Source organism: Ornithodoros turicata, chromosome 6, assembly GCF_037126465.1.
Source record: "Ornithodoros turicata isolate Travis chromosome 6, ASM3712646v1, whole genome shotgun sequence".
In the NCBI taxonomy this organism is placed as follows: domain Eukaryota; kingdom Metazoa; phylum Arthropoda; class Arachnida; order Ixodida; family Argasidae; genus Ornithodoros; species Ornithodoros turicata.
Window position 1 is genome coordinate 7,352,009 of NC_088206.1, and position 18,726 is coordinate 7,370,734.

Genomic DNA, 18,726 nt, shown 5'->3' on the forward strand with positions numbered 1-18,726 from the left:
AAGTGTTCTGTCTTGCATGTCACATATCAAAGTGTGATAGATACAGTCTGTAAATAAAAATAAAAATCAATTTTCCTCTAATTCAAACAGGAAGTGCTAAGAACGGACAAAAACCGCCTTTAAGCACAGTTGAGTCCTACATTGCCGTTTTTGTAACCGCCATCAAGCGGTCACTTGTGGGAAACTGATGGTTACACGTCATAAATATGGTTTCAGGTTTTCGAAATTGTCCGAAAAAGTTCGAAAAACATACTCCCGAAAGGTTTCACGCAGTTCGGACCTACACGAAAAAAAAAAAAAAAAAAATGGAGACGTACATTTGGAAACATCCAGTGCACGGGTTTTCATTCCTTTTTTTTTTTTTTTGTGTGTGTGTGTGTGTGAATGATGGTTCTCATACAAGTTGTGTTCTTGAATGTGCGGCTACATGTTGGACCGCAGATAGCAAAATGTGGCGTAACCGAAAGCTGCCTTGTGACTATACGTCAAGGAATATTCAAATTTCGTGATGTTCACAACGCCTCGTGATTGTGATACAGATGCCGTTGTCCGCAAGTTCTGCATCAGAACAGTAAGCGTTTTTGCAATGCAGCTTCTCATTCTTCTTTTGTGAGATGGCGTTTCACTCTTTGGCGTGACTCTTGGCGTGACTCTTTCTCCGAGTTTCGATTAGTAACTCAGTCGTAAAAAATAAACGACCAAAAACCCGAAACCCTTGTCTTGAATTTCGTCAATCTGACGTCATGTGACTTTGTTTGTATTCCGTTTTGACAATCTGGTCGGCGATCATCAACACGGCCATTTTCATCGTAAATATGTACCTTGACGCAGTGCGTAGCCAGAAGAGGGGGGTTCAACCCCCTCCCGAAACCGTACCTTTGGTATTGCATTTGGGAGAGGGAAAAGAGGGCGAAATCCTCCTCCCCCTTGTAAAGTTTCCATCGAAACCCTCCCGAAATATATTTCTGGCTGTGCTACTGCCTAGACGTTTGCAAGGACCTGTCCAGAATGAATAGACCTCTTCCTGTTTGTAAACCAATGACGTCATAGTATCGACAGCGCCACCAATTCGGTAGAGCTGAACTACTCTCGAAGCTATGGGATACAAGCGGGGGGGGGGGGGGGGGGTCAAGGTCGCGCCCAAAAGTCCTACGTTTCTTTCAATAGGAGGAATTCGTGGAACCCAGCCCTCCCCTTCCGATTTGTTTCGGTTTCAGTCTGTCTACCAACGTCATGATGACGTTTCTCGGATATAGAGGTCTATTGCGTTCGTCTGGCGCGCTCTCACCTATTGACTGATACATAGTAGAGCACCCATGTGCCTGTCTCGGAATACTCGTCCAATAACGGGTGTCTCGCAATCAATGTACGTGCTCTCTCCTATACAACGACTATCTGAAAGAGAGGATATTGCATTTTTTAATACGTGGCAATTAAAGGGTTCTTGTCGATAACAGGTGGATGCGACAAGCCTGGGCGAGGATTCCGGGCGCGTAAATACCGGCACCGGCTGCTATCGCAACTACGACCATGCCTTGGCCGGAGGCTGTGCCACCCGGCAGCGGGACTCCCAGTCATTGCCACCGGGAGCCGTGGGACCCGCGCTGCCTCCCGCGCTGCTCGACTCTAGCCAAGCGCAACAAGGGCAAGGGCGACCACCACAGCACCATCAGGCATCAGCGGACGATACACTCAATTCCCTCAGCGGGATGCCCCCCGCATCATTCACAACAGGTCAAGGATACGCCTCACCCGTAAGTCCACACAAAGCGTCTTTGAAATGTTTTTTTATGCAGACATTGTAGCGATAAATTAGTGTGTTATACCCCTGTCACACGGGCATTTTCGATCCTGCTCGACCGAACCTGCTTGAACCCAATGCAGATCGGATGGTGCTACACGGCCGCTTCCAAGCAGGATCGACCTTTGATCCTGCTTGACTCAAGACAGTTCCCATAACAGGATTGAGAATTTCAAGACTGCTCGACGGCCGCCATTTGCATCCCCGACCCCGGTGAACTGTCATAACTTAAGACGGACATGCGCGCGAAGCTACAAATGATGCTTACATCGGTATGCGATAAAACCATTAATATCGCTGTTATATAGGAAACGCGAAATTAATGAGTTCCGTTTATTCATTTGCCTATATTGTCGACACTGTCAACCATTCAATGCGCATTGAAAGTGGCCGTGTAGCAGCGTCAAAACTCGAGCGTGCTCGGGAAGTTCGATGCAGATCGGATTCGAGAAGGATTGAAATACCCGTGTGACAGGGGTATTACAGGATAAAGGTAGTTGATGTTGAGCGAAAGTGCTTTATTTCTCGAGGCATTTTCCTAGAGAATTCCTTTGACAATAACCGGGAATGTCACAGTATAAAATGCACCACTAATGTGCACTGCCAGTGTCCATGTATTAAAGGGAACGACACGATAGGTTTCGCTACGGTGACAGTATAGTACAAATAGAGGATAAATTCTGTTTCCTTTTTATATTTCTGTCAGGGTAACTGAATCTTTCATTCCGCGAGAAAGTTTTTGCACTGTATATGTGCACCAGTAAGCACATTTCGTATAGTTAAATTTTTATGCTCCGACGTACCTCTCATTTGATTTCTCAAATCGTTGATTGGCTTCCATTTCCTTCATTTTTATTTATTTGTTTTGTTGCATGAAATGTGTCGAAATATCGAATTGTTAGTCACATGTAGTGTACAAAAAAAAAAAAAAAAAAGATTTGAAAAAGAAGCAATCATATCTTGACACGCAGCAACACTGAAGCGTTCCTGAAACCACAACGATTTCTTGACCCATTTGTCGCCGTTCGGGTAATGACCGCTTGTGCATACGGCTGTTTCCAAACGATTTAGACCGTGCATGCAGTGTTGCGAGCTTCTCCCCCATTACAAACCATTTAAGTAGTGCAGGATCGGTGCTGTCGTCGACACTTCGGACCGAATTTATGACCGCAATTCAATGTCGCGTAGCGAACTTTCGCTGATGGTCTTTTCCCAACCTACGGGGAATGCGTATCTTTGTGCGTTATATACGTACATTATTGTATATACATACACATTGCAAGGTGTTGTTGAACATTGTATATGTGCATTATGTCTATAGAGTTCCGTGTTTTCGGTATTTATTCCTGCGGAGGTTCGGTGGGTGCTTTTCGGCATTTTAAGTCGTTTGCGCCAAAAATAGATGCCGAAAAATCGGCAGCTAAAATCACTATTGAGGAGGTCCATGGAGCGAGAGCAGCTTGGTATAGGAGGACATTGAGAACGCAAATCCTTTCCTTTGTTGGAGGGTTCCACGTGTACTTGAACCCTCTTGAGCCATTGATCAAAGTTGGTCGAGAAGTTACCCGTCGAAAAGAACTCGTTACAAGTTAAGTTACCGTGTGAAAAATGTAACTAAGTTAACGAAGTTCTTCAGCCTGAAATGTACCTCGCAGTTACGGAGTTACTTCAAAAAAGAAGGAGTTACTTCCACGTTACTTCGGACACAAAATAGCACTGCACAGGTGCAGCGTGCGTGAGCAGTTACACCTTGAGTTGCCTGCTGAGGAGTGCAACACGCTTAGATCGTTCTCGTTTATGTCCAACAATTCGAACTCTTTGCATCTTACTCCCCGTGAGCGCAAAATAGTTCAACTTCCTTTCAATGGCAGCGATTCTTAACAGCGGTTCTTAGCGGTTCCTCAACAGAATATCGTCATTGATCGAATATTACGTTTTATGGCATAACATGCCATGAAAGAACCGGAGAGAAAGCGAGAAAATAGGTGGACGTGAGTGAAAAGCGAATTAAAAGTAACTTGGAGCTTAAGTTACTTTGGAAAAGTTACCCGAAAAAGAAAAGAGTTCCTCTGAAAGTTACCACGGCGCAAAAGTACCGAGCTAAGTTACAAGTTACAAAAAAAAAAAGAACTTAGTTACAGTAACGAGCTACTTGTAACGAGTTACCTCGAACTCTGGGTCGAAGTGTAACAGAGGAAGGTTTCTCCCTGAACTGCTGTCTAGCAGCTTCGCAGGGTGGTGTTCTCCGCATTCTACTTGGAAACGAGGAGAAGGAGAAAAAAGAAAAAGAAAATGTGAGGCCCCCACAGGAACAGAAGTGCAATCGGGGACCGGCATCGGGGTACAATACGCGAGGGTATAATTCGGTGTTTTCTCGAGAACCCTAATTATGTGTTATAGTTACCAACTGTTTCAGAGAGACGAATAGGAAAACGTTAGGGACGTTTCCTTTTGCTTTGAGTTGGCATATTTGATTTTACATAACGCTTATGTGATACCTGCCGGGACGGTCTTCAGATTCAGCAGTTAGTGTTCGGGTGCTGCAGGTTCATTTCGAAGGTAGTTTTGAAGAATGTGCGTAGTGCACTGTGTTGAAGAGGCGTTCATGTAAGAATAGTACCGGAACAGTTCACCAGCGTACTGTATATCTGCATATTATAATCATATTATTTAAATATATCATATGTCGTCAGCAGCGTATCCGCCGGCATATGTGAAATTCGCATGAGCACATTTGTTTTTCTCTGAGCCGCTTGATACTGCGCTCCGAATAAGCTGCTCGTGGGATGTGCTTCAGTATAGCTACTCCACAGCAACCACATCATCCCCGACATTAGTTTGATATGTAGAATCGTTGCGGAAATTTTAATAGAGGTATGACCCCATTTTCGGGGTCCTGCCAACCTAAAACATGAATTGCTTCCTAAACACTCGCTCCGCTCTTCAAGTGGACAATTTCAGCCAGCGGGAGTCCCAGGTTTGACGAAGCCAAAATTTTAACCAATACCAAAATACTCCAAAACTGTCGTCTGCTACGAGGCGAACTTTGTCGTCTGCTACAGACACACACACATACACACGCAAACAAAAAGGTGCCTGCCACCGGTATATGACGGACGTCCCTCCACTTGAAGGCATTTTAGAGTGGGAAATGCTCAAAACAATACTAATACAGCTTGTATATCACATATAGACGACCCTCTGTTTACAAGCATATGACGTCACGACAAGTCCGGTTCGAGGTTATATTTTGCTGTGGTGGGCAAGAAGCGGGAAAAACGCGTCGGCTGATAGGCTGGTAAAGCTGATAGTGCACCAGCATGCTTTGCGCGGTGGCGTTACATAATCAATGACGTAGGGGCGCAGGTCGTCTATGGTCTAAATGCCATTAGGGTAACTTCACAAGCGACGTCTCGCACTTGGCAACAGTCTAGCGGCTCGCCACTGGGTTCTTGTTTCCCTGGCGGTTTGGCACCGCGTCAAAGAAGTGTTTTCTAGCTATTCCGTACGAAATAGCAGACACCAACATAACTCCACAGTCATAGTCCACCTGAAGTCCCACTCAACACCACTCAGATAAAGCCTGCTTATACTCGTCCACGTGACGTACCAACTAAGAGTCAGCCAATCAGGATCGTGTTTCAAACGGCCGGAGCCAATCGCGAACGTGCTTTCAGCAGTCGTAGCCGTTGAGACGAGCCAGCGTCAGCCACTGTCGTCTGCGAGTAGTGAACATCGCCGCGTACTAAATCAGGAAAGAAAAAAAAAAAAAAACGGTCTCATAGTTTTCTCAAAACTGATTTTCTGGCAAACTTTCTGATTTGAGAAGTTAGCTATAACCATTTGCGAGTTCTCGATGGCAGAAGGGCAAGCGCGAGTTCTTGAATTCGCAGAACTGCAAATCGGCGGTAGAAGACGAATTCTGACTTTATATGTCCACGTAGCGAAGGAGGGACAGGAGGCAAAAAGCAGACCTTCTGTATCCAGGTGGCGTTGTCGTGGTCACTAGAGGAGGAGGAGGAGGAGGAGTCCCGAATATCGCCCTTTGTAGGCAGGTCGTTTATAATTACCGAAGGCTGTAAGATGAATGTTGCATCTTGGACGCGAAAAATAGATGCACTTTTTCCGGTCCTTCTCGTATACTTTCATTTCCGCCCCCCCCCCCCCCCCCCATTCCGGTGTACGTGTGAGTTTGGCGGCCATCTTCGCCGTCCAGCGAATCTATCATTGGTGTAGAAGAAAGCCGCGATATAGGAGGCAAGGCGTAAGAGGAAAATATGGAAGAAGTTGTGTAGATGTATCCATCGCATGACGATAGTGTGCAATGACTTATAGCGCAACGTAGAAAGCGAGAAAAAAAAGAAAGAAAGAAGAGGGTTGGACGGCTGGTAGCCTGTACAGAAGGCAGCTTCCATTGTGGGAGATATTCCCGATTATAGGAAAAGAAGGTATTGATCATCTAAGGATGCTGCCGGGTATGTTTAAGTGAACGTCTGGTATGCGGACCTTCACTGATTAATAGTTCGCGTAGCGCTGTTAATTGCACGTTGCCAGGTGTTCTGTGGAACTGCTTGTCTTTTTACTAGAACTTCTTACTAGAACTGGATCGAGCTTCATTTATTTCACGCTCAGGTATCATTTTGCGGACCTGGTTTTGGGTGAGGTCTACGCCCTGTTAGTTTCCATGTGTCTAGTTCCGATTATTTCTGTTTGATTTGTTTTTGTTTTGCGGTTCTACTTCCCGGTTCTTTTCGGGTTCTATACATCGGGATAACAACAACAGCAACTTTATTTTTAAGATGAGGAATGAGGAGTTTCATCGCCCGGGTCGATACTCTACCCCATCGCTGATGGTGATTTGGACAATGAAATAATGAGACCCCTTCACAATAAGGATCGAAGTCCAATTATGTCCAAAAAGGTCGAAACATCTTTGAGGGCATAGCGTTGGTGGGCTGGATTTGGTCAGGGACCAAGCAATTTTGACAAGAGAGAGGGGCCGAGGGTCCAGCTGATTAAGAGACCCGGGGAGTGCGGTTCGGAGAGGTTACATCAGGATAGGGTACACAGAGAAGTGCGAAGGAGATAAGGGCGCGTTTCAACCACTATGTTCAGGTTGCGTCGCCGTGATCTATATGATGATGGGCGACTTTGGTATACGATAACCACTTGGTGGAGGTAGTGGGGTCGTGTCCGACCAGCAGTCACGCTGTCTGTACCTGGGGTTTCCGGCGGGATTTCTACGTGTTCACACAGTTCTTCATCAGGTTGGATCATGCGTGTACTACCAACACCTCCTATAGATAGCAGAAGGCCTGCGCACTAACGTCACGCACGGGTGGCCTACGTGAGCTTCGCGAGCTGCTTCGAGCTTTTTCACTTGTTTGCGCTTTCATTGACGTCATATCAGCATCAGTTAGTTGTAACGGCAGGTCTCCGTGTGTGACGTAAGGCGCAGGTCTTCCGCTATCCAAGAGGTGTTGGTACTACACACCCCCTCCCCTCTCCTCATCTTTCTCGTGCCCTCTCTCTCTCTCTCTCTCCTTCTCCCTCTTTCTCTCTCTCCCTCTCCTCACGTCTGTACAAGGCTTGTACAAGATACTCGAAAAAAGTATACAAGTTACAAAGTACGAGGCAAAAAAGTAACTGAGTGTAGAGTACTAAATACTGAGGTAACCCGTTATTTTGAAGATACTTACGAGTTACGATTTGTGAGATTTACTGTCAAACAAATAGGAACAAGATGGAGACAGGACACAGGTAGGTACTTGTTCGTGTACTGTTCTTTTCCCGCGGTACCACCTTGAAGAATGCCCTGCTCTCGCTGCATGCCTATGCCTATATAAGTGGTTCCGTCCTTCCTGTCTCTCTCTCTCTCTCTCTCTCTCTCTCTCGCTCGCTCGCTCTCGAAACCGAAAAAGGAAGAAAGAGCAGAACAAATACAGTAGCGTCAAGTCAAAAAATCAAATCAATCAAAATATTTCATTTATAAGCTACAAGTTTAAGAAGTAACTTACGAATTGAGTACAAGTTGCTTCCAAACTGTGTTTAGGCTAGTATACTGAATACTCATTTTTAAAAGTACTTGTAAGATGAAACAAGGGAAAGGGCTGGTGTGTCTCTCGGTCTCGTTCGTGGTGCTTGTAAGATACTTAGTTACTTCCGAAAGTATTTTTCTATGTTGCACTTATTACTAACTTGTATTTGTATGTATACCCCCGCTACAGTAACGTCGTGAGGACGTTGTAGCGTAAGAGCGTAAATAAATAAATAAAGCATTAAAAAAATGATAGTCATTTGAGTAGAGTATTTGAGTTACGTATTAGTCTGGTCTGTACCCGGTTCACAGTCACCGTTTATTCGCGGTTTTAACGCGGAATTAAGAGAAGAAGAAAATGTCGTTCTTTTCCCGAAATTCGTGTGCGGTCTCGCGCTCCTGAACTCTCACTATGCAAACAGAGTATATACATTAGCGCCGCGGTAGAAGATTAATTAAATATTTGCCGCGCATTTACATTTTGGCCAGGGTAACTCCGCGCTTTGTGTTATTAGCACTCGCGGGGTTTACTTTAGGGCGTAATAACCCCCGGTTTTGCTGGTAATCTAGATTGTTAGCAGAAATTGACCAGGCAACAACTCATCATGCCACGATTCTGTTGCCGCGCGACCGGTTTATGGAGACCGCTTTATTGCGTGTGGAGACGATCTTCTGAAGGTTGCTTTTCTTTTATTTCCGTTTTCTTTTTCTTTTTTATTCCGAGATGGGACGTAATTGTGGTAATATTATTGCCATAATCTATCGTTACCGCTCTATCGACGAGGCGACCACTCAAGATGCTTGATAACTTTTTTGAAAGACAGTGTTTTGGGTAGCTATATGTGTGGCCACATTAGAAGGGTAGTGACACGGTTTATTACGCATTGTACTGCAGAGTCTCGTGTCATAAACCCCCTCGAAAAACGTTGGCGTCGAGCCCTGACGTCGGAGGAACGACATCCTTATTCTTATTGGTTCTCGATGTCACGTGACCTCTCCCGCGGTGCCTCCCTAGCGAAGATGTGATGTGATGAGATAACTGATGTTCTGAGGCTGGAACAGCATAGAAGGGACCATCACATACAAGGCCTCAAATTGCCTAAGAAATTAACGATGAAAGAGGAAAGTCACTGAAAAGGTTAGCCAGCTGTAAGACTCGAATCCACCAGAAGATACCAGGTTCGAGTCCATCAGCTGGCTAACCTTTTCGGAGGAGTTTCGATATTCGCGGTACCGATTTTCCATTCGTCTGTTAACCCCCCCCCCCCCCCCAATTTGCTGTAAAACTTGCAATGTAGGTTTTACATTTTGCATTTTTGCATTTAGTTTTGCGTTTATTCGAGATAACATAGGGACGAAGTGTCGCGCACCCACTTTCAGAACTTTACTGGTGGTTAAGAAGTGCTGGTATTTTGTCGCAAATATGCATTTTCTTTGAATATTCCGTTTCAATATGTAGTGAGCTGTAAAACCTAAGTATGCAATTTCTCACAAAATGTCCGAGTATAACAATGCCCGACCACCGCATAACACGGCGCCAGTGCTATTCGACCGTGTTAGGTCATGAATGAGTGATTAAACGTAGTCAAGTGGACAGTTCATGATGCGTAGCTGTACAGACCGGCACATAGGTCGAAATCTTTTACACTCTTATGTAGCGGCTATTGGCAAAAAAAAAAAACAAAAAAAAACTGCAAGTCTTTCAACAATGTGATGCCGACAGCGCCGTCTTGCTAACATTAGTTTCTTTTTCGCTTATCCGATGCGCTTGTTACTTGTGCTGTGTTGCTTGCTATCGTCGAGGTAAGGTTGTCTTCTTGGCGTGCAATAACTTTTTGATTTTTTTTTTCCAGTTCGTAATTTTGGGGGTGGACCTATATTATGGCATGTCCGGTACATAATACTATTGTTCTGCAGCTGTTGCTATGTACCAATTAACCGACCCCTGTTCGCCTCTTATTTATGGTCCTCCTACTAATGATTTGCTCACCACGAAGCGCAAACCTCGTACATATTATGCTGGCGGAGAATGTACCTGTAAATTATGCCTAGCTCTGTTGCATCGCCGTCAACAAGCGGGCGGTTTCTTCCTTAACTTTCTTTTTTTTTTAGCAGCGCAGGCCAAATTTTCTTTCATTACGCGGCATGCATCGCAAGCGTTTCTGGCCCGCATTACAGACGCCCTTTACGAATACGGAGTCGACGTCACAAAGGGGTTTGTCATGTCGACGCTCTCGAGGAAGATGTACTCGTGAAAAGCTTCGAGAGTCAGCAGCATTTTGTGTGAAGGAAGCGCGGTTCCGGCATGAGCATCGATTCGAAGAGATGCCCCCATTGCGGGCCCGGGGTTCTAGATTTCCCCCCCCCCTCCCCTTTGGCGCGTGCGCGCCTGGGAGAGAATGACCTTCGTCGAGACGGGCCGGAGCCGATTGGCCCGAAAATCGGACAGGCAGGGTTCCCGTGATAGATAGGCTGCCTATCATGATGGGCCTATAGTTGGCTTTGACGCGACTGTGGCATCCTCTTTATGCTTCACTATACGTGTCGTCGTATTGGGTGTTTCTTTTAGTACGGTTGGGGAGCCAAAATTTGTGCGCGGTGTCGTTCTTTCGTTCTTTTTTTTTTTTCTTTTCACCCTCTGTCTCTCTTTCTGGGGAAAACAGAGATGTTACTCCTCTGGGGGCAGTGATTGTGTTGCAGGGCGGGCAGTCTTGCGGAAAAGAAGCGCTGATAACGCTATCAAATGCTGGAAAAGTCACGGTCTTCTCAGATAATGTTTTATTTTTTTAAGATCTCTTATTTTTGTCGGTACGCACGATTTTCGGGAGCAAAAAGAGGAGAAAATAAGCGGTAAGGCTTATAGAAGTAACAATAACTCGTATACAACAATAATTAGCAGTAAGCACATTTAATATAACGCTCAGGATCTCGCAAAAAAAAGTTGCCACGAAATGACCTCCCGAATTCGCCATAAATATATCCAGTCTAGACCACTTCGTTGTCTCGTGCAGGCTGTCTCGCTCAAGTGTACCTTATAGTTCATTGATTTGCCCTTTTACCGCTCTAAACGACGCCACAATGCCATGTATTCTTCACGAACACCCTTATGCAATCACGTCCTTTCTACGTTCAACTCGCAACGGCTAGAAAGCTATCAATGATTTTCCGTACGCCCACAGGCTGCCACGTTTATTGAAGGCGACACACGCGGCCAGTGTAACCATGGCAATGAATATCGACGACATTCACGGTGATTCTTGTACGGAAGGCCCCACAAGGTAGCGCCACGACCAACTCTGTATGGTTTGCGACACACATTGTGTTGTTAAACACGTTAGCTTTATTGACCCTGCATAGGAATCATTGTGGTTTAGGACACGTTCCACTGAATAGACTATGAAACAGAGTATGCGCAACTATGTGAACTAGGGGTGTACTCATGTAACGTATAACAACGTAAACTCACGTAAGCTACACGTGCTTTAAGTAAAGTTCACATTTTCATTCCGTTAATTTGTGTCTGATGCAATTTCAGGTAAGTGCAATGGTGCCATGGTCTGGGCTTGTTTTCTTTTCTTTCATGCATAAACACCAGACGGACTTCTAATGTAATTCGATGTGATTTTACTGTAACTGTGTCAAGATAAGCTAGTAGATACGTTACTGTGATTGATAGAAGGCAGAGGGGCTTCCTATAGGTGTCTAGGGTTTCTTTCTTTTCTTTTTTTTCAATAAATCGCTGCTGTGTTTCAGAAAGTGTTCGTTCTGTTTTGTCTCCATGTCTCTGATTTTTCTTCCTGTCATCGCTGCTGTGCACGTGAACATTGTAACCCTTGTGTTCCTTTGCAGCTACCTAGCGTAAGTGATGCACTGGACATTCAAATCAAAGTGTGTGTTGTTTGATGCGTAATGTTTAAGCTGGAACGCACTTTCAGTTGCGCATACCGAAACCAGTACTAGACATTGCAGACGACTCGTTTATTTCAGCGAAGGTTCAATTTGCAGGTGGCACGCGCTCGTAGCGCCCCACACTAGCGGCACAAAAACACAATACAATGCCCGTTTCGCCAATACAAGATGGCGGCCGCCGTGAGACCACATCGAAGGTATTGTATGCAATCCAAGACTAGCCAGAGGAAGTATGTGACTATGCCTTCTTCACTTGGCTCTACTAACGCTTCTCTCACACGTCTGCAAATCTGTCGCTTGTTTCCTTTCTCTTCTTTCCTTCTCTCTCACGCATTTTAGGGTCACTTCCGTTTAGGTCTTCGGCACTTCCGGTGCTTCAGCTTTTTGCGCTCGCTTTTTAACCTCCTGATCGCTACTAACTGCGTAACATCGGGTTCGGATAGCGGTTCGTCGTCTGCTAGGATTTCGTCGTGTCTGCTAGGATTTCTGATGGCGCTTATATCCCGGTCACATCACGTTTTGTGAGGGTACAGGTTGTTTCTTTGGAATGAACATGTGTTTTAACGTTAGGACTTCGACAGTGGATAGGTTGATATCAGTTTTGAGGTGTCCTAAGCTGACGGTGCGAACACTGGCGTAGTTGGTAGTGGTTGGTTAGTTTTTTATATATTTTTTAAATATGTCTATCCTTTCATTATCTCGAGGTTGTTATTTGTGAGAGTCAGGATTCGTCCTCTTTCTTTTTTCCTATCCTTCTTTCTTTTTTTTCTTTTTTTTTCAGTTTTAATGTCGATGCAGTGTCACCCAATGTTCCTGTCACTGGTGTTGTGTAGCGTGCTGTAAAGTGTGCTTTGCCTGCATAACATTTGTGATGTGTGGAGATTCGCGTGCGCTCACAAAATGCGATAGTTTTGAACGCTCTCAACGATGCCACTGTTGTGAATTGCGGTCCTATAACGACGTATAAAAAACAAACTAAAAAGCACAGAGCTAAAAAGACAGAATTTCATGTGTTCTGATAGGTTAAGTGCGCGCGGCACGCAGACTCTTTTAAGCAGACGACAACGCCCGGCAGGGCAGACGACGACAGTGCGTTAGGCCTATGAAGATGTATGAATGGATGGCGGTCGTGCGTAGGTGTACCCTGAAGATCCACAATCCTCCGTAATCCCAGTTTTATCCGACCACAATCCTCTTCGAAGACCACCTCCTCCATTCGACGCGCAGTCCGGATAGCGAAGTTTCAGGTGCGCCTGTGTTGTCTGCTTCCGCCTTTATTGCCTTCTGCTCCATTAGCCATATAGGCTGGGTGCCTGCTTACCATTTATGATTGACAAGCAGCGCGCAATTACCAAATTACCTTTCTTTTTTAGCTCTGTGCCATGTATTCTGGACGACTAAATAAGGATTTCTGTAATGAGTTAGGTCGTGGACAGGCGCCAAATAAAATAATGATTGACAAACGAGGAGGCTCAAGATCGTGTGGGTTACTAAAGCCTTTTTGTTTTTAGAATTTAAATATTTGTTTAGTATTCAAAACAAGTAAATCACGGTAGACGTTTGAACAAAAGTTTGCAGTTTAAAAGTACAAGTTTAAAAGAGTACAGCTGCTCCATCAGGCTGAGGTGTTCCCAGAGAGATGCTATCTGGCGTTATCTTAGCTGTATGATCTACAGCTTTAAGCATTCCACATCCCTACTTCTTTAACCACCACCTCTTTGCTAAAAGCGCTACCAGCCAATACGTAAAGATGCACATCATATGACATATTTTAAGCATGTCCTACAGATACGTAGCACACTATTCGTCTCCTAACACATCTATCCCTATGTCCCGTCTACAGGAGTAGTATACCACTCCAGTAACCAATCATTAATAAGTGCACGAGATTCATGTATTCGTAAATGTCGTCGGTCTCCTTGCTTTAATTTCGTTTTGTGACTATCGATGTTATCCTTCGTGCTTTATCTTCCCCATCGCTTGCCTCTAAAAGCGAGGGCGGCTGCTGCAGTGTGCACGGATAATAAACGGCTGCGCTTTATTGCTGGCCGCGGTTCTCATCATGTCAATGGGTGAAATTATCGGACCACACCCATTCTTTCCCCGTAGGGGTGCACGCATAATGGGGTCATGATAGTTGACGTAATTTGGTGTTGTAAACCAAAACGCCTTCTGAGAGCGTTAAAAAAAAATGCTTACTGAGCAGCCGTTCTCGCTGAAAGTGTCGCTGTGAAGTATTTCACACTCTCTGTTGCTTAGCAACGTGCTCGAGTGGCTTTCGTGACGTGTCCGATTTTAATAGGTGTGGTTCGGTGTTTTTCTAAAGGAGGACTGCTTTTGAACGTCAGTCGATGACGGTGTATACGGCCAATAGTCAGTATTACGGTAAGTCTTGGCCCTTTTTTTTTAAGTTGCGGGCTGAAATACCAGGACTGGACGATGGCACATTTCTGGAATTCTTACGTTACCGTAAGATGATTTAAAATAGTTCCTCTTAAATGTGCTATAACAAGTGAAGTCTGCCATGGGAAAATATTCGCAAATTATTACTTCGCCACAAGAACTGTTATATTAGAGGGGCAATTATATCTAAACCCTGTGAAAAGCAAAAGGTAAAGAGTGCATGGAGAAAATATTTGCAGTCCTCCTTTAAATGGTGCAGTCCAAAACATTCCCACGTATTCCTTGGGTGGTACATTCTTTACCCCTCGCCACATCAAAAGCCCAGCAATAGTCAAGAAAAAAGAAAACAAAGATGTGACGTCACCTTGAGGATTGAAATTATGATGATCAAGCAAAGCAGATGACAACAGAAGTATTCGCGCGGATAATTTTCCAATATGGTGTGCGATTAGGGGTGCTTTGGACTGCATCATATTCTGGAATATGTGTGTTTCCTTAGAATCAAAATCTGTAGAGTGGTGTCTGTGACCGTGCCATTACCCTTTCCATCTCCTTTCTCCTACACGCGCACTTTCTTCCTGCTTCACCGTAGTCCCGGGAAAGGCAAATAGCGTAGTATCTTCAGAAAATTACTAGGCCGGACGGCAGTATAGTAACAGCGTTTCACACATAATGGGTATGCTGTGGTTTCGTGGACTCGTTTGGATAAAGCAATTGTTTAGGGATTCCGGGAGCAACACATCTCGTTCTCCGGTACTGCATGGCGGGAATAGTGCAAGAAGATGCAGAGCGTGTTACGAGCGTTCTACGTCATGCCATACTAACCATCGGCACAAAATAGACGACGACACGGCCGATGGTGTCGTCTGCTATGTGTCGTCGCAGTACGCCGCTATGTGACTCCGCTGCCGATATTCATGCGCCGTGCGGAAGTGCAACATAAGACGCGACTGAACTTCCGCCTGGTGAGCAGCGTTTTCCTTTTCTTCTACTAGAATACTCTCGTATCCGTGTATTCACACGAGCGACATCTTCGCGGAATATTCTAGTGGAATAAAAAAGCAAAACACTGCTCACGGAGCCGAAGTTCCGCCCCGTGTTATGTTGAGCATTCACGCGATGCCGGAATCTCGGCACTGCGCACTTAGCAGACGACACTTTGCAGATGACACCGCCAGCGTCTTTTCCTGTCGTCTGCTACGGAATATCATGAGGCTGTGTTGCAGGATGTTCCCCACGGTTAGTAGTGCACGTGAAGCTACGACGTTGAGCGCTGGCGCTCACGTGACAGCAGAAAGCTATGACGTTTTTCGCAACTTCTGGGAAGTGTCGCTCGTGTGAATACCACGACCTGCTAGATTATGACGACCATGTAATAATCGGCAACCCTTATGAGGAGCCCGTTCGTGCGATCCGTTAGGGGCGCTACTCATCGGCCCGCGCGATCTGCATCATGATTGGACGATGGAAATTTGAACGCGAAGAGGCGGACGTACGACTACCGTAGCAGACAACAGCAATAGCTCCTATGAAAACTTGTAGAATGATGGTGATAATCAACTTTTGAAAGAAGTGTCTCCCGTGGAACGTCCACCGCTTGTACAAAAATACTAAGGTAAGCTGAAGTACAAAGTATTGCAGAAATTGAGGAAGCAATAACCGGGCCGATGAGTAGCGCCATCGCTATCTTTGAAATGTGGCGCTGGGAAGGGTTGCTTATAACATGATCGTTATAATCTAGTAGGTCGTGGTGAATACACGGTATAGGGATGGCGCTTGTACACGGTTACATGTATGTAGCACACGACTAGTTCCTTTAGGATTCCGTGGAACTGATTGGCGGCCGCAGATACGATATTAAAGGCGATATTGGAAAATTCTCCCACTAGCACAGCTATTGGCCACTTGAGCTTCCAATCCCTGACGCTTCAGTCTCTCCTATCTCTGTTGCCCTCCCAGTCAGTAAAGTTAGAGTTCAACAATTGGGTGGAAGCTACATCCCGAACGCTGCTCTCGTGACCGATATCTTTCTCAGCGCATGCATTCCCCAATATATGCTGCGGACGACACTATTCCTGACGCGCGGGGGCGCAGCTAGCGCGCTAGCCCGTAAATTTTTCACGCATTTGCATTTCGACAGCAATATCCGCTACAAAGGTAGACTGACATTCCGTGCGCTTTGACAGTCAGTCAGTCACGAGGAAATGAGATAAATATTTTGCGAGGATGGGGCGCACACAGGTTTCATTTAAGAAATGGATTCAAAAAAATAACAATAATGCGGACAAGAAAATTGGTCCTGCACCTATTGGGCGCCTAACATGACCTTTTGGGTAGAACAAATCAGGCCAGCGAATCTGTCGGTGGCTGAAGGCTTGGCGGCACAAAAGCACAGGCGCCGAAGTGCGATTGAAGATATCGCTGCACCCTTTACGGCTTATTCAAGGTCCTTATTCAACATCTACGCTTTGTCTCTGACACGTATGTCAAATAACATAGTAGGGGTGGGGGGGGGGGGGAAGTAGCATTTGCAAGGTTACCTGGTGTATCAGTACCACTATTTTGTCTTTACCTTTAGTACGCATTCCATCCTGTGCTATAGGACGGTACGCAATGGCTTCGATATCCCGCAAAGACAACAATCGTGCAAATTATCAACGTGGCTCACAGCTTCTTATGGCCGCGGTTTATCATCCAATTATTCGAGCGTTTTAAGGCGTTGTTTTCTTTTTCTTTTTTAACAAATATTTTGGTTAAGACCGACATGGTGAATTGGCCAATGTGGATGGATAGCTTACTTTACTCCGTTGTATGTGAGTCCATTTCTCAATAGCCGTCCTAGTTATCCATCGTTTCGTTTGGTGTCCCGACTAAGTTATTGATGTTCCTCCAGCTCATCCTGGTCTCCTTCCAGCCGTTTTGTAAGAAGTAAACCTTGTCGATATAACCGCATTCAGCAATATATTTTCCACAAATTGGCTCGCTATGGTGTTGTTTGGTTTTTTTTTTTTTTTTTCAAGAAAAGGCTTAGCACTTCCATTGTCACAGCACTAGACACAACCATTCATCGTAGTGAAGCTTTTGTCTTTTATGAATCTCACTGTCTATTTATCTCCTTCTGCAAACGTTGCACTATCTCTCTCTCTCTCTCTTTCTCTCTCTTCTCTTTCTCTCGCTCCACCGTGGCATCTTGCTTTATGACCGCCATAGCTATGTTATTTCCACACCTATCGTCTGCTATGCTGTGTCGTCTGCACAGCCGTGCCTGACCTAAATCTGCATGGTTTCGTTTTTCTTGCACCGCCGGTAAACACTCTGAAGTTGCCACTTGAATGTGTTTGTGCTTCATATATGTGAAACATTTACATGCTAAGAACCACTGTTGTACTTTGACGTAGAGAATGGTGTGCTACGTGTTAAACTACTCGCCACGTATCAATTAAGACAATGTCTGCTTTGAAAGTCAAATAATGTTCAAGTGGCACATAAATGTATGAAAGATTTCTAAACAACGATTCAAGTCGCTGTGATAACCATGTGATAACGCTAACGACTAACAAGATACTAACTCGGTGCTAGAACAGTTCACTACATCTTATTCACTGCCTCTTCGAATGCGCAACATGTACTCAGTCTGCAATGTGCGTTTACAGACACGCTAGTAACACTATTGGTTGAGCAGTGCATAAGGTGGTGAAGTTGTTCACGGGCGGCAGATGACGAAAAGTCTGCTAGTGCCGGTGTACTATCATTGCACTACGCTGATATCACACACACAAAAAAAAAGCCGATATTACACTCTCGTCAACGTATCAATGCCTCGTTCAAGAGGACACACATTTCACTCTCGCCACATTTGTTTGTTTGGTTGTAAGGCTTTCACTAGACACTAGTACGCCTATGTTCCTCCTGTAATCGTGGGGTTGTTTTCTCGCAGTACACGCGCGTTATGCGGGCAAAGCACGCTTTACAGTACTACATTGGGGTGGAGGGGTATCTGTGTTGTCTGGAAAACTCACTCAGAAAAGACGGCTTGCTATTCCTTGGTAAAGAATTCCACAATGGGTAATCAAGTTCCGAGTTCAAGTTCCACTCGGCAACAACTAAACAAAAAGAAAGAAATGTGACAAGAAGAGTGAATGTGTGTCTGTGCCTTTCTGACCGAGGTCTTGGTATGTCGAGTAGAGTGTGATGTCGAAGTAGTGTTATAGCGTTTCACCTGACCGGCAATCAGAGATGTGGGTACGATTCACCCGCACCAGCACTCTCTCACTTTTCGTCAACCGCCGTCCATGAGATCGATCATTGCTTGAGCGTTGGTGAGGCTTGAATGGTGTGTTCGTCGTAATCGTTGAATCAGCCTCTGTAAATTTACGTTACTCGAAGGTTTATTCTGTGACTTTGACGCATAGATGATATGTTTTATGAGGAGAGTATGTTGCTTTGTATTTCGTTTTAATTCCCTCACTTCTGCTGTGTTGTTAGGAACGTAAGCCAATATGATATAAACTGTGACATTGCAGAATTTATCTAAACGAACTTCTGAATAAGTACTTCATTCTGTGCATGTATTCTT

At 45.0% G+C, this 18,726-nt stretch overlaps 1 protein-coding gene across 2 annotated transcripts in view; it reads left to right on the plus strand.

The window, feature by feature from the left end:
- The window catches only part of LOC135398968 (potassium voltage-gated channel protein Shab-like), a 90,392-nt gene that overhangs the window by 58,768 nt on the left and 12,898 nt on the right, over positions 1–18,726 (plus strand). For both annotated transcript variants that reach the window (XM_064630560.1, XM_064630561.1), the window contains exon 4: positions 1,458–1,754. In XM_064630560.1, the coding sequence (XP_064486630.1) occupies positions 1,458–1,754 (297 nt within the window). The remainder of the gene's footprint in view (positions 1–1,457; positions 1,755–18,726) is intronic.